Consider the following 16,773-nt stretch of genomic DNA (forward strand, 5'->3'; position numbering starts at 1 on the left):
TGCAATTTCAATTTAATCCTCCAGAAACGACAGAACAAATAATGCAACAAATATTGTGGTTAAATTCAAATATACTAATTGACAAAAAACCTTTATCTTTTGACAGAATGTTTAAAAAAGGTATAATCTTCGTAAATTATATCATCGGTAGGACTGGTGGAGTTATGTCGCACACGCAGCTAACAAAAACATATGGAAATGTCTGCTCTACCCAAAATTACAACCAAATAATTGCAGCCTTACCGCAAAAGTGGAAGAGGAAAGTGGAAGGGGGAGAAAGTAAGGAACTTGTCTGTCGGCCTTGCATTAAAGAACATAATTGGTTAAGGAAAACTGTGATAAATAAAAAAGTATATCAGTTTCACTTAAGGACCAAAGGATTGACAGCCGTCCCATTTAGATTGCAAAAATAGTTGGGAAGATATTTTTGACGTACCGATCCCATGGCATAGTGTTTATGAACTGACACGCAAAACGACACCGGATTCAAAAATTAGAATCTTTCAATTTAAATTATTATATAAAATTCTTGTTACCAATAGAATGTTATTTATATGGGGGATACAATCTTCCCAGCTCTGCAGATTTTGCTGCGAAGAGACAGAATCATTAGATCATTTGTTTTGGTAATGTCCATTTGTAGCTTGTTTTTGGACACAGGTCCAGGAATGGCTAAAGGATTGCAATATTTACCTGGAGCTAACCTTGCAGATAGCATTACTGGGTGATCTGAAAAGTCATAGTCAATCGATCAATAATATAATAATACTTTTAGCAAAAAAATGTATTTTTAATTCACAATCTGTAGAAGCAATGAGAATAGAAAGGTTCAGAACTTTTGTAAAACATCACAGTACGGTTGAAATATATATGGCAAATAGAAATCCTATATGGATGGTGTTAAGAGATGGATGGGAGGTATTGAATAGAGTTGAAGGATGGGACTAATAACAAATAACAACAAATAATAACAAAGATAGCTAATAATGTAAGCATACTGTGTCCATAATAAGTATATAGGTTGTATGTTGGGAGCTTTTGGGAAAGAGCACAGTTAGAAAGATATGGCATATAGAAGCAAACCGGATGGACATCATGAAAATGATCGGAGAGGTTGAGAGTAGAAGAAGTTCAGGAGCAAAAATAAAAAATAAAAAATTATATATATATATATATATATATATATATATATATATATATATATATATATATATATATATATATATATACACACACACATACACACATACACACACAGTGGGGAGAACAAGTATTTGATACACTAACGATTTTGCAGGTTTTCCTACTTACAAAGCATGTAGAGGTCAGTAATTTTTATCATAGGTATACTTCAACTGTGAGAGATGGAATCTAAAACAAAAATCCAGAAAATCACATTGTATGATTTTAAAGTAATTAATTTGCATTTTATTGCATGACATAAGTATTTGATACATCAGAAAAGCAGAACTTAATATTTGGTACAGAAACATTTGTTTGCAATTACAGAGATCATACGTTTCCTGTAGGTCTTGACCAGGTTTGCACACACTGCAGCAGGGATTTTGGCCCACTCCTCCATACAGACCTTCTCCAGATCCTTCAGGTTTCGGGGCTGTCGCTGGGCAATACGGACTTTCAGCTCCCTCCAAAGATGTTCTATTGGGTTCAGGTCTGGAGACTGGCTAGGCCACTCCAGGTCCTTGAGATGCTTCTTACGGAGCCACTCCTTAATTGCCCTGGCTGTGTGTTTCGGGTCGTTGTCATGCTGGAAGACCCAGCCACGACCCATCTTCAATGCTCTTACTGAGGGAAGGAGGTTGTTGGCCAAGATCTCTCGATACATGGCCCCATCCATCCTCCCCTCAATACGGTGCAGTCGTCCTGTCCCCTTTGCAGAAAAGCATCCCCAAATAATGATGTTTCCACCTCCATGCTTCACGGTTGGGATGGTGTTCTTGGGGTTGTACTCATCCTTCTTCTTCCTCCAAACACGGCGAGTGGAGTTTAGACCAAAAAGCTCTATTTTTGTCTCATCAGACCACATGACCTTCTCCCATTCCTCCTCTGGATCATCCAGATGGTCATTGGCAAACTTCAGACAGGCCTGGACATGCGCTGGCTTGAGCAGGGGGACCTTGGGTGCGCTGCAGGATTTAATTAATGATGGCGTACTGTGTTACTAATGGTTTTCTTTGAGACTGTGGTCCCAGCTCTCTTCAGGTCATTGACCAGGTCCTGCCGTGTAGTTCTGGGCTGATCCCTCACCTTCCTCATGATCATAGATGCCCCACGAGGTGAGATCTTGCATGGAGCCCTAGACCGAGGGTGATTGACCATCATCTTGAACTTCTTCCATTTTCTAATAATTGCGCCAACAGTTGTTGCCTTCTCACCAAGCTGCTTGCCTATTGTCCTGTAGCCCATCCCAGCCTTGTGCAGGTCTACAATTTTATCCCCGATGTCCTTACACAGCTCTCTGGTCTTGGCCATTGTGGAGAGGTTGGAGTCTGATTGAGTGTGTGGACAGGTGTCTTTTATACAGGTAACGAGTTCAAACAGGTGCAGTTAATACAGGTAATGAGTGGAGAACAGGAGGGCTTCTTAAAGAACAACTAACAGGTCTGTGAGAGCCGGAATTCTTACTGGTTAGTAGGTGATCAAATACTTATGTCATGCAATAAAATGCAAATTAATTACTTAAAAATCATAATGTGATTTTCTGGATTTTTGTTTTAGATTCAGTATCTCACAGTTGAAGTGTACCTATGATAAAAATTACAGACCTCTACATGCTTTGTAAGTAGGAAAACCTGCAAAATCGGCAGTGTATCAAATACTTGTTCTCCCCACTGTATATAATATAATTATTGTAAAATTAACTGTGTCCATAAGGTGTAGATAGTAAGTATAGACCGGAAGTAGAGGCCTGGGCATTGTTGTTCACTAATTTACTCCAAGTAGGGAAAGGATGGTGGGGTTGAAAAGTAATAAAGGGGAGTATATATATAAAAAACATGGGGGATTGGAAGTGATGCAGACAATAACATTGATAGAAGATACAATCTATCTGCAATATTATGCTGATCCACCCCCCCCCCAAAAAAAAAAAAGAAAAAAAAAAAAAAAGATTTCATACACCTGATAGGTGTGGCATATCAATAAGCTGATTAAAGAGAATGATCATTACAGGTGAGCCAATAAAAGGCCACTAAAATGAGCAGTTTTGTCACACAATGCCACAGATGTCAAGTTGAGGGACCGTGCAATTGGCATGCTGACTGCAAGAATGTCCACCAGAGCTGTTGCCAAAGAATTTGAATGTTCATTTCTCTACCATAAGCCGCCTCCAACGTCGTTTTAGAGAATTTCGCAGTACGTCCGACCGGCCTCACAGCGGTTTGCTGATGTAAATGTTGTGAACAGAGTGCCCCATGGTGGCAGTGGGGTTATGGTATGGGAAGGCATAAGCTACGGACAACGAACACAATTGCATTTTATCATTGGCAATTTGGATGCACAGAGATACCGTGACGAGATCCTGAGGCCCATTGTGAGGCCCATTTTTTTTTAAAGGTATCTGTGACCAACAGATGCATATCTGTATTCCCAGTCATGTGAAATCCATATATTAGGGCCTAATGAATTTAATTTCAATTGACTGATTTCCTTATATGAACTGTAACTCAGTAAAATCTTTTAAAGTGTTGCGTTTATATTTTTGTTCAGTATAATAATAAATGGGACTTAGTGGGAAAAAAAGTATTTAGTCAGCCACCAATTGTGCAAGTTCTCCCACTTAAAAAGATGAGAGGCCTGTAATTTTCATCATAGGTACACGTCAACTATGACAGACAAATTGAGAAAGAAAAAAAATCCAGAAAATCACATTGTAGGATTTTTTATGAATTCATTTGCAAATTATGGTGTAAAATAAGTATTTGGTCACCTACAAACAAGCAAGATTTCTGGCTCTCACAGACGTGTAACTTCTTCTTTAAGAGGCTCCTCTGTCCTCCAATCCTTACCTGTATTAATGGCACCTGTTTGAACTTGTTATCAGTATAAAAGACACCTGTCCACAACATCAAACAGTCACACTCCAAACTCCACTATGGCCAAGACCAAAGAGCTGTCAAAGGACACCAGAAACAAAATTGTAGACCTGCACCAGGCTGGGAAGACTGAATCTGCAATAGGTAAGCAGCTTGGTTTGAAGAAATCAACTGTGGGAGCAATTATTAGGAAATGGAAGACATACAAGACCACTGATAATCTCCCTCGATCTGGGGCTCCATGCATGATCTCACCCCGTGGGGTCAAAATGACCACAAGAACGGTGAGCAAAAATCCCAGAACCACACGGGGGGACCTAGTGAATGACCTGCAGAGAGCTGGGACCAAAGTAACAAAGCCTACCATCAGTAACACACTACGCCGCCAGGGACTCAAATCCTGCAGTGCAAGATGTGTCCCCCTGCTTAAGCCAGTACATGTCCAGGCCCATCTGAAGTTTGCTAGAGTGCATTTGGATGATCCAGAAGAGGATTGGGAGAATGTCATATGGTCAGATGAAACCAAAATAGAACTTTTTGGTCAAAACTCAACTCGTCGTGTTTGGAGGACAAAGAATGCTGAGTTGCATCCAAAGAACACCATACCTACTGTGAAGCATGGGGGTGGAAACATGCTTTGGGGCTGTTTTTCTGCAAAGGGACCAGGACGACTGATCCGTGTAAAGGAAAGAATGAATGGGGCCATGTATCGTGAGATTTTGAGTGAAAACCTCCTTCCATCAGCAAGGGCATTGAAGATGAAACGTGGCTGGGTCTTTCAGCATGACAATGATCCCAAACACACCGCCCGGGCAACGAAGGAGTGGCTTCGTAAGAAGCATTTCAAGGTCCTGGAGTGGCCTAGCCAGTCTCCAGATCTCAACCCCATAGAAAATCTTTGGAGGGAGTTGAAAGTCCGTGTTGCCCAGCGACAGCCCCAAAACATCACTGCTCTAGAGGAGATATGCATGGAGGAATGGGCCAAAATACCAGCAACAGTGTGTGAAAACCTTGTGAAGACTTACAGAAAACGTTTGACCTGTGTCATTGCCAACAAAGGGTATATAACAAAGTATTGAGAAACTTGTTATTGACCAAATACTTATTTTCCACCATAATTTGCAAATAAATTCATTAAAAATCCTACAATGTGATTTTCTGGATTTTTTTTCCTCATTTTGTCTGTCATAGTTGACGTGTACCTATGATGAAAATTACAGGCCTCATCTTTTTAAGTGGGAGAACTTGCACAATTGGTGGCTGACTAAATACTTTTTTCCCCCCACTGTATATAGCTGTTTTCAAGGACCCAAAAGTCACTTTACAATTGTAAAACAGTAGTCAAAACAAAACATCAGACTAAACAAAAACATGAACAAAGAGAGGGGTGGGCTCAAGGAAGTGAAAGAGTGTGATGTATCAGTGTATGGGGAGGGTAGGGTTGGGGTTTGGATACAAACCCAGTTTAGGGTAAGGGGCAAGATTGGGGTTAGGATACGAACACGGTTTAGGGTATTGGGTAGGGTAAGGGTTTTGGGTTAGGTGGTGCTCAATATGGTGGAGAGAGGAGTGTCGTTGTTGGATATTGCTTTGCTTGTATGTGGGCTTTATGAGGGACTGAAAGACGGTGATGGACTCGCCGAAGCTCTGGAGCTTCGACCTGGGGATGACAAGGTGAGAGCACGTGTGGGTTAGCAGGGGAGAAGGTCTGAGAGGTAAGGGGGTCAAGGTGGTGAAGGGCGTTGGGAGACTGGGAGACAGTGGAGTTCACGGAGGACAGGGGTGATGTGCTGCACAGGAATTAATATGGGTGAGAAGTCGGGCTGCAGAGTTTTGATCTATTTGGAGCTTATGTACGGAGCTTGAGTATGAGGTGTGGCCATTGAGGGAGATGTAGTGGGTAAGCGGGGGGAAAGTGGGACAGCAATGGTGAGTAGTTCAGAGAGATCAGACAGGAATTATTAATTAGATTTAGGAGGACGGTACACAAGGATAGTGGTCATGGAGAAGGATAATTTGTATGGAAATTAGCGCTGACCCCAATTAGTCGACTGGTCGATTGTATGGTCGTTAGGCTGTTGGTCGACCGAGATTGTTTGTTACTGCTCGACTAAAAACAAACATATATACACACACACACACACACACACACACACACACACACACACACACACACACACATTAGAAGTCGGTAGTTTACATACACTTAGGTTGGAGTCATTAAAACTCGTTTTTCAACCACTCCACAAATTTCTTGTTAACAAACTATCGTTTTGGCATGTCGGTTAGGACATCTACTTTTTCCAACAATTGTTTACAGACAGATTATTTCACTGTATCACAATTGCAGTGGGTCAGAAGTTTACATACACTAAGTTGACTGTGCCTTTAAACAGCTTGGAAAATTCCAGAAAATGATGTCATGGCTTTAGAAGCTTCTGATAGGCTAATTGACATCATTTTCAAATCAAATCAAATTTTATTGGTCACATGCGCCGAATACAACAGGTGCAGACATTACAGTGAAATGCTTACTTACAGCCCTTAACCAACAGTGCATTTATTTTTAACAAAAAAAGTAAAAATAAAACAACAACAAAAAAAGTGTTGAGCAAAAAAGAGCAGAAGTAAAATAAAATAACAGTAGGGAGGCTATATATACAGGGGGGTACCGGTGCAGAGTCAATGTGCGGGGGCACCGGCTAGTTGAGATAGTTGAAGTAATATGTACATGTGGGTAGAGTTAAAGTGACTATGCATAAATAATTAACAGAGTAGCAGCAGCGTAAAAAGGATGGGGTGGGGGGGCAGTGCAAATAGTCTGGGTAGCCATGATTAGCTGTTCAGGAGTCTTATGGCTTGGGAGTAGAAGCTGTTGAGAAGTCTTTTGGACCTAGACTTGGCACTCCGGTACCGCTTGCCGTGCGGTAGCAGGGAGAACAGTCTATGACTAGGGTGGCTGGAGTCTGACAATTTTGAGGGCCTTCCTCTGACACCGCCTGGTATAGAGGTCCTGGATGGCAGGAAGCTTGGCCCCAGTGATGTACTGGGCCGTACGCACTACCCTCTGTAGTGCCTTGCGGTCGGAGGCCAAGCAGTTGCCATACCAGGCGGTGATGCAACCAGTCAGGATGCTCTCGATGGTGCAGCTGTAGAATTCTTTGAGGATCTAAGGACCCATGCCAAATCTTTTCAGTCTCCTAAGGGGGAATAGGCTTTGTCGTGCCCTCTTCACGACTGTCTTGGTGTGTTTGGACCATGATAGTTTGTTGGTGATGTGGACACCAAGGAACTTGAAGCTCTCAACCTATTCCACTACAGCCCCGTCGATAAGAATGGGGGCGTGCTCAGTCCTCTTTTTTTCCTGTAGTCCACAATCATCTCCTTTGTCTTGGTCACGTTGAGGGAGAGGTTGTATTTTTATATTTGAGTCAATTGGAGGTGTACCTGTGGATGTATTTCAAGGCCTACCTTCAAACTCAGTGCCTCTTTGCTTGACATCATGGGAAAATCAAAAGAAATCAGCCAAGACCTCAGAAAATAAATGGTAGACCTCCACAAGTCTGGTTCATCCTTGGGAGCAATTTCCAAATGCCTGAAGGTACCACATTCATCTGTACAAACAATAGTACGCAAGTACAAACACCATGGGACCACGCAGCCGTCATACCGCTCAGGAAGGAGACGCGTTCGGTCTCCTAGAGATGAACGTTCTTTGGTGCGAAAAGTGAAAAATCAATCCCAGAACAACAGCAAAGGACCTTGTGAAGATGCTGGATGAAACAGGTACAAAAGTATCTATATTCACAGTAAAATGAGTCCTATATCGACATAACCTGAAAGGCTGCTCAGCAAGGAAGAAGCCACTGCTCCAAAACCGCCAGAAAAAAGCCAGACTACGGTTTGCAACTGCACATGGGGACAAAGATCATACTTTTAGGAGAAATGTCCTCTGGTCTGATGAAACAAAAATAGAACTGTTTGGCCATAATGACCATCGTTATGTTTGGAGGAATAAGGGGGTAGCTTGCAAGACGAAGAACACCATCCCAACCGTGAAGCACGTTGGTGGCAGCATCATGCTGTGGGGGTGCTTTGCTGCAGGAAGGACTGGTGCACTTCACAAAATAGATGGCATCATGAGGAAGGAAAATTATGTGGATATATTGAAGCAACATCTCAAGACATCAGTCAGGAAGTTAAAGCTTGGTCGCAAATGGGTCTTCCAAATGGACAATGCAAGCATACTTCCAAAGTTGTGGCAAAATGGCTTAAGGACAACAAAGTCAAGGTATTGGAGTAGCCATCACAAAGCCCTGACTACAATCCTATAGAAAATGTGTGGGCAGAACTGAAAAAGCGTGTGCGAGCAAGGAGGCCTACAAACCTGACTCAGTTACACACGCTCTGTCAGGAGGAATGGGCCAACATTCACCCAACTTATTGTGGGACGCTTGTGGAAGTTTACCCGAAACGTTTGACCCAAGTTAAACAATTTAAAGGCAATGCTACCAAATACTAATTGAGTGTATGTAAACTTCTGACCCACTGGGAATGTGATGAAAGAAATAAAAGCTGAAATAAATCACTCTCTCTACTATTATTCTGACATTTCACATTCTTAAAATAAAGTGGTGATCCTAACTGAGTTAAGACAGGGAATTTGTACTAGGATTAAATGTCAGGAATTGTGAAAAACGTAATTTAAATGTATTAAAAGGTGTATGTAAACTTCCGACTTCAACTGTATATATATAGTACCAGTCAAAAGTTTGGATACACCTACTCATTCCAGGATTGTTCTTTATTTTTACATTGTAGAATAATAGTGAAGACATCAAAACTATCAAATAACACATATGGAATCATGTAGTAACCAAAAAAGTGTTAAACAAATCCAAATATATTTTATATTTTTCAAATAGCCACCCTTTCCCTTGATGACAGCTTTGCACACTCTTGGCATTCTCTCAACCAGCTTCACCTGGAATGCTTTTCCAACAGTCTTGAAGGAGTTCCCACATATGCTGAGCACTTGTTGACTGCTTTTCCTTCACTCTGCCGTCCGACTCATCCCAAACCATCTCAATTGGGTTGAGGTCGGGGGATTGTGGAGGCCAGGTCATCTGATGCAGCACTCCATCACTCTCCTTCTTAGTAAAATAGCCCTTACACAGCCTGGAGGTGTGTTGGGTCATTGTCCTGTTGAAAACCAAATGATTCTATTCCTGTCTTCCTGTTCTCATTGTCAGAGTGGACACATTGTTTGCAGAGTGCACAACCTATATTGTGAGAAACAAGTTTTGGTTTATTTAATTCAATTTCCAAGTTTTGTCAATTTAGTTATTGTCTTTTGTTTGGAGCGCTCCTGTCAAGGTTGAGTAAGGATGCATAGAAGTACGCCTATAGGCTACCTGGCCTGCGCGCAAATGTAGGCATATAAAATGTGCCCACTTGGGGATCTGATAGTATTTCTGATTGGCTTAACGCACCACTACTAATGATCTGTGGAGCTTCTCAAAGTAATGTTTTCTTCACCTCAAACAGCAAGCAAACAAAGTCTGTTTTTACATCCATTGAGAATTACAATGGTTCCTCAATGTATTTGAAAAATCTTTCCAGCTCTCTCTCTTTCAATAACCACTCAGCGTGAAAGGGAAAAATGTCATGCTCTGATCCAGTGGACACGTCATAAAATAGGCTTCTTATCAGTGCTTGAGAGTGCTAATATTCTATAAGAGGAATAGGAGCTCAAGCAGTAGAACATTTTAGGTGCCAGTACTCAGCTCCGGTGAGCTCCTGCCCAAGTCAAGCACTGCTTCTTATCCCTTGCGCAAACAGACTACAGTTGTGGCTGTCCCGAGCTCACTGGTGCGGGAAACTGAGGGCCCAGAATATTTTATACAATGTTGCAAGTTCGCTAGTGCAAGCTTTGGGCTGGACCCAAGTTAACAGTTGATACAATGTTTCAAGTTCAGTGTAGACAGGCCATGTGTAGCCAATGTGATTTATAGGAAATTAATTTTTAAATCAGGATATTTTCTACCTGCAGGCTGCAATGTTTTTATTTGTTGGCTTTATGTAGGCTATTTTTACATAGTTGGCAATGACAATAGAAGCTACTTTTTAGGTTTGTATCATTTTCATTTCGATTTGGATCGAATTTTGATTAACCACGACAATGATTGAGATATGAAGATGTTATTATAAATTAAAGGAAACTGTTTCACGAAACTGTGCATATGAAAACCATAACTGGCACGCAGATCGGTAGAATTTGTAAAATAAATTGGCATTCCACATGAGAAAGGTTGCCAACTCCTCATGTAGCCTATTACCGGCAACTTCAGGAGAGTAATGGCAGAATCTGCGAAAGCCAGCAGGAGCGGGAGGAGAATAGTTGGGTCAGGTTAAGGTTTTACTTCTTCTGGTTATCTAGATCTCTGGCGCCCTCGAGGCATCAAACGTAAGCTTAAAGCATCAGACAAGCTCAATGCACATAGTTGATTTTATTAAATCACATAGGGTGTGTCTATAAATGGAAAAATACAAGTTAAAAATTGAGCAATCGATTGGTTGAAAGAACAGACGACTTTCGGTCGACCAATATAATGCAAATTATTCTGTTTATGAATGTAAGTGTTTGTTGTTTATGTCTGCAAGTGTGTTATGTCTACATCTATGGGTATGTTGCATCTCCATCTTAGAGAGCGTATTTGTAGGAGTCTGTGAGTGCATTTTGTACTGTCCTTTGTAGTCTGAGTGTGTTGTGTATGTTCGTTTGAAACTGTATACACACGCTTCAGCACACACACCTGTCGAGAGGGAGTCACAACCATGGTCAAAGAGCTCTCCCAGTGGGGTGCTGCTATTGGTGCGCCGTGCCTGCTTCCCATCGATGGCGTCCAGTGATTGGTAGATGAAGAGGCCCACTGCACAAGACAGGTACGCCCACAGAGGTGCCTGAAAGGAAAAGGGCACAAACATTCAACATCATAAATGAGGCTGCTCTCTATGGCATCAAACAAAACTTTCACAATAATTGTATTAGTCTAGTGCTCCTCCACATTCACAGAAAAGCATGGGTTCTGCCTTTTTAATGTAATTTCCATGTTTGAGTAATATGATTACAATTACATTTGTCATTTAGCAGATGCTCTGCACTCAACTAAGGTAGGTAAGACAACCACATATCACAGTTATTGTAAAACACTTTCATCAAAAAAGCAGCTATCGGCAAAATCAGTGCTAGTATGAAATGAAAGTACGATAGTGTTAGTGCAAGAAAGACAAGTACAAAAATATTCAATTTTATTTGGAACGGCAAGACAGACAAAATTAAACGGGCCTATTTATATAATGAATATGAATTCGGAAGACAGAAATTATTAAATATTAAAGCATTAGACTTATCACTAAAAGCTTCAGTCATACAAAAGTTATACTTAAATCCAAACTGGTTCTCTAGAAAATTAGTAAGATTGTCTCAACCAATGTTCAAGAATGACCTTTTTCCCTTTATTCAGATTACAACAACTCATTTGCAGTTATTTGAAAAGGAAATCATCTCCCAAATATCACTATTTCTAAAACAAGCCATAGAAAGTTGGTTGCAATTTCAATTTAATCCTCCAGAAAAGACAGAACAAATAATGCAACAAATAGTGGTTAAACTCAAATATTCTAATTGATAAACTTTTTTTTTGACAAAATGTTTAACAAAGGTATAATCTTCGTAAATGATATCATCGGTAGGACTGGTGGAGTTATGTCGCACATGCAGCTAACAAAAACATATGGAAATGTCTGCTCTACCCAAAATTACAACTAAATAATTGCAGCATTACCGCAAAAATGGAAGAGAAAAGTAGAAGGGGGAAAAAGTAAGGAACTTGTCTGTCGGCCTTGCATTAAAGAACATAATTGTTTAAAGAAAAGTGATAGATAAAAAATTATACCAGTTTCATTTAAGGACCAAAAGATTGACAGCCGTCCCATACAGATTGCAAAATAGTTGGGAAGAGATTTTTGACGTACCGATCCAATGGCATAGTGTTTATGAACTGATATGCAAAACGACACCGGATTCAAAACGTAGAGTTTTTCAATTTAAATTATTATATAAAATACTTGCTACCAATAGAATGTTATTTATATGGGGGATACAATCTTCCCAGCTCTGCAGATTTTGCTGCGAAGAGACAGAATCATTAGATCATTTGTTTTGGTAATGTCCATTTGTAGCTTGTTTTTGGACACAGGTCCAGGAATGGCTAAAGGATTGCAATATTTACCTGGAGCTAACCCTGCGGATAGCATTACTGGATGATCTGAAAAGTCATAGTCAATCGATCAATAATATTATAATACTTTTTGCAAGAATGTTTTTTTTTCAATTTACCATCTGTAGAAACAATGAGTATAGAAAGGTTCAGAACTTTTGTAAAACATCACAGTACAGTTGAAAGATATATGGCAAATAGAAATCCAATATGGACGGTGTTAAGAGATAGATGGGTGGTGTTGAATGGAGTTGAAGCATGGGACTAATAACAACTAACAACAATTAATAACAACAAGATAACAAATAATGTAAGCATACTGTGTCCATAATAAGTATATAGGTTATAGGTTGAGAGCTTATGTGAAAGAGCACGGTTAGAAGGATATGGCATATAAAAGCAAACCGGATGGACATCATGAAAATACTCAGAAAGGTTGAGGGTAGAGGAAGTTGAGTATAGCTGGAAGTAGAGGCATAAGCATTGTTGTTCACTAGTTCGCTCCAATTAGGGAAGGGGTGGTGGGGTTGGAAAGTAATAAAGTGAAATATATATTTTTTAAAGGATATGTACAGTGGGGAGAACAATAATTTGATACACTGCCGATTTTGCAGGTTTTCCTACTTACAAAGCATGTAGAGGTCTGTAATTTGTATCATAGGTACACTTCAACTGTGAGAGACGGAATCTAAAACAAAAATCCAGAAAATCACATTGTATGATTTTTAAGTAATTAATTTGCATTTTATTGCATGACATAAGTATTTGATACATCAGAAAAGCAGAACTTACTATTTGGTACAGAAACCTTTGTTTGCAATTACAGAGATCATATGTTTCCTGTAGGTCTTGACCAGGTTTGCACACACTGCAGCAGGGATTTTGGCCCACTCCTCCATACAGACCTTCTCCAGATCCTTCAGGTTTCGGGGCTATCGCTGGGCAATACGGACTTTCAGCTCCCTCCAGAGATTTTCTATTGGGTTCAGGTCTGGACACTGGCTAGGCCACTCCAGGACCTTGAGATGCTTCTTACGGAGCCACTCCTTAGTTTCCCTGGCTGTGTGTTTTGGGTCGTTGTCATGCTGGAAGACCCAGCCACGACCCATCTTCAATGCTCTTACCGAGGGAAGGAGGTTGTTGGCCAAGATCTCGCGATACATGGCCCCATCCATCCTCCCCTCAATACGGTGCAGTCGTCCTGTCCCCTTTGCAGAAAAGCATCCCCAAAGAATGATGTTTCCACCTCCATGCTTCATGGTTGGGATGGTGTTCTTGGGGTTGTACTCATCCTTCTTCTTCCTCCAAACACGGCGAGTGGAGTTTAGACCAAAAAGCTAAATTTTTGTCTCATCAGACCACATGACCTTCTCCCATTCCTCCTCTGGATCATCCAGATGGTCATTGGCAAACTTCAGATGGGCCTGGACATGCGCTGGCTTGAGCAGGGGGACCTTGCGTGCGCTGCAGGATTTTAATCCATGACGGCGTAGTGTGTTACTAATGGTTTTCTTTGAGACTGTGGTCCCAGCTCTCTTCAGGTCATTGACCAGGTCCTGCCGTGTAGTTCTGGGCTGATCCCTCACCTTCCTCATGATCATTGATGCCCCATGAGGTGAGATCATGCATGGAGCCCCAGACCGAGGGTGATTGACCGTCATCTTGAACTTCTTCCATTTTCTAATAATTGCGCCAACAGTTGTTGCCTTCTCACCAAGCTGCTTGCCTATTGTCCTGTAGCCCATCCCAGCCTTGTGCAGGTCTACAATTTTATCCCTGATGTCCTTACACAGCTCTCTGGTCTTGGCCTTTGTGGAGAGGTTGGAGTCTGATTGAGTGTGTGGACAGGTGTCTTTTATACAGGTAACGAGTTCAAACAGGTGCAGTTAATACAGGTAATGAGTGGAGAACAGGATGGCTTCTTAAAGAAAAACTAACAGGTCTGTGAGAGCCGGAATTCTTACTGGTTGGTAGGTGATCAAATACTCATGTCATGCAATAAAATGCAAATTAATTACTTAAAAATCATACAATGTGATTTTCTGGATCTTTGTTTTAGATTCCGTCTCTCACAGTTGATGTGTACCTATGATAAAAATTACAGACCTCTACATGCTTTGTATGTAGGAAAACCTGCAAAATCGGCAGTGTATCAAATACTGGTTCTCCCCACTGTATAAAACGCAACATGCAACAATTTCAACGATTTTACTGAGTTTCAGTTACATATAAGGACATCAGTCAATTGAAATAAATTCATTAGGCCCTAATCTATGGATTTCACATGATTTGGCAGCGAAGCAGCCATGGGTGGGCTTGTGAGGGCATAGGCCCACCCACTTGGGAGCCAGGCCCACCCACAGAGGAGCCAGGCCTAGCCAATCAGAATGAGTTTTTCCCCACAAAAGCGCTTTATTACAGACAGAAATACTGCTCAGTTTCATCAGCTGTCCGGTTGGCTGGTCTCAGATGATCCCGCAGGTGAAGAAGCCGGATGTGGAGGTCCTGGGCTGGCATGGTTACACGTGGTCTGCGGTTGTGAGGCCGGTTGGACGTACTGCCAAATTCTCTAAAACTCCATTGGAAGCGGCTTATGGTAGAGAAATTAACATTGAATTTTCTGGCAACAGCTCTGGTGGACATTCCTGCCGTCAGAATGCCAATTGCACACTCCCTCAAAACTTGAGACATCTGTGGCATTGTGTTGTGTGACAAAACTGCACATTTTAGAGTGGCCTTTTATTGTCCCCAGCACAAGGTGCACCTGTGTAATGATCATTCTGTTTAAATCAGCTTCTTGATATGCCACACTTTTCAGGTGGATGAATTAACTTGGCAAAGGAGAAATTCTCACTAACAGGGATGTAAACAAATTTGTACACAACATTTGAGAGAAATAAGCTTTTTGTGCATATGGAACATTTCTGGGATCTTTTATTTCAGCTCATGAAACATTGGACCAACACTTTACATGTTGAGTTTATAGCTTTGTTTAGTATAGAATAGCAACCACTGTATTCCTATTCTTCTCATTCAAACCCATGTTAGACCCGACTGCAGTTCGGCGTCGTAACCGACTTCAGTCGGCAAATGCTCACCTTCGATGGCCACTGACACACTGGAGAAGTGTGCTCTTCACAGATGAATCCCGGTTTCAACTGTACCGGGCTGATGGCAGACGTCATGCAGGCGAGCGGTTTGCTGATGTCAACATTGTGAACAAAGTGCCCCACGGTGGCGCTGGGGTTATGGTATGGGCAGGCATAAGCTATGGACAACGAACACAATTGTATTTTAACGATGGCAGTTTGAATGCACAGACATTCCATGACCAGATCCTGAGGCCCATTGTCGTGCCAGTCATCCGCCGCCATCACCTCATGTTTCAGCATGATAATGCACGGCCCCATGTTGCAAATTCCTGGAAGCTGAAAATGTCCCAGCTCTTCCATGGCCTGCATACTCAACAGACATGTCACCCATTGAGCATGTTTGGGATGTTCTGGATTGATGTGTACGACAGCGTGTTCCAGTTCCCGCCAATATCCAGCAACTTCGCACAGCCATTGAAGAGGAGTGGAACAACATTTCACAGGCCACAATCAACAGCCTGATCAATTCTATGCGAAGGAGATGTCGTGCTGCATGAGGAAAATGGTGGTCACTCCAGATACTGACTGGTTTTCTGATCCACGCCCCTACCAATTTTTTTAAGGTATCTGTATTCCCAGTCATGTGAAATCCATAGATTAGGGCCTAATGAATTCATTTCAATTGACTGATTTCCTTATATGAACTATAATTTAGTAAAATCTTTGAAATGGTTGCATTTATATTTTTGTTCAGTATAGCTAGTGACAAAAATGTTACTAGCTAGTGTCAAATCCTTGCCTCCTTGTTTCCATAAATTATTCTCAAAGCACATTGGAGGAGAGGATCCAAGGTCTCTCCATTTGACCTCCTCCTCCAATGAGCTTTGAGAGAAATTGAGGAAACTAGGATGGAGGAAGGGAGAATTTGACAGCTAGTAACGTTTTCAGATACATCCAAGTGAGTGACATTGAAATTCAGTGAGGAAGTCACGGTTTATGACATTCTGGTGTTTTACCGCAACATAATGTTCATCAAAGGCTATTACTGTAAGCTGGTTTAGAATACAGTTTTCACATACAGACAATGTGGATAGTATTAGGCTATGTAGCATACTTATCTAGAAAAACGTGCAGCAAACATTGGCAAAACAATCATATCTAGACTTTGGCTCTGAAAGGGTAGGCTATATCTGACAATCAATACTTTTCAATCAAGAAAGTCTGAAGGCCCTCGTCTTTTCTCGATGTCCTGTCAGTAGTGTATATTAGTTGTACAGCTGTGACAACATAAACATTGACCTACTAATCCATGGTTATTATTAGTAGCAACAACTGCTCATTAAT

At 41.3% G+C, this 16,773-nt stretch overlaps 1 protein-coding gene and 1 long non-coding RNA gene across 2 annotated transcripts in view; one reads left to right on the forward strand and one right to left on the reverse strand.

The window, feature by feature from the left end:
• Window positions 1-16,773, forward strand: part of LOC311149819 — a 398,282-nt gene that overhangs the window by 209,095 nt on the left and 172,414 nt on the right. The gene's annotated exons all lie outside the window — the stretch shown is intronic.
• LOC311150312 (choline/ethanolaminephosphotransferase 1-like) overlaps window positions 1-16,773 on the reverse strand; it is a 30,199-nt gene that overhangs the window by 11,954 nt on the left and 1,472 nt on the right. The window contains exon 3 of the mRNA XM_084187716.1: window positions 10,871-11,018. Coding sequence (XP_084043842.1) covers window positions 10,871-11,018 — 148 coding nt within the window. The remainder of the gene's footprint in view (window positions 1-10,870; window positions 11,019-16,773) is intronic.

Source organism: Coregonus lavaretus (genome assembly GCF_964263955.1).
Source record: "Coregonus lavaretus genome assembly, chromosome: 22".
Classification (NCBI taxonomy): Eukaryota; Metazoa; Chordata; class Actinopteri; order Salmoniformes; family Salmonidae; genus Coregonus; species Coregonus lavaretus.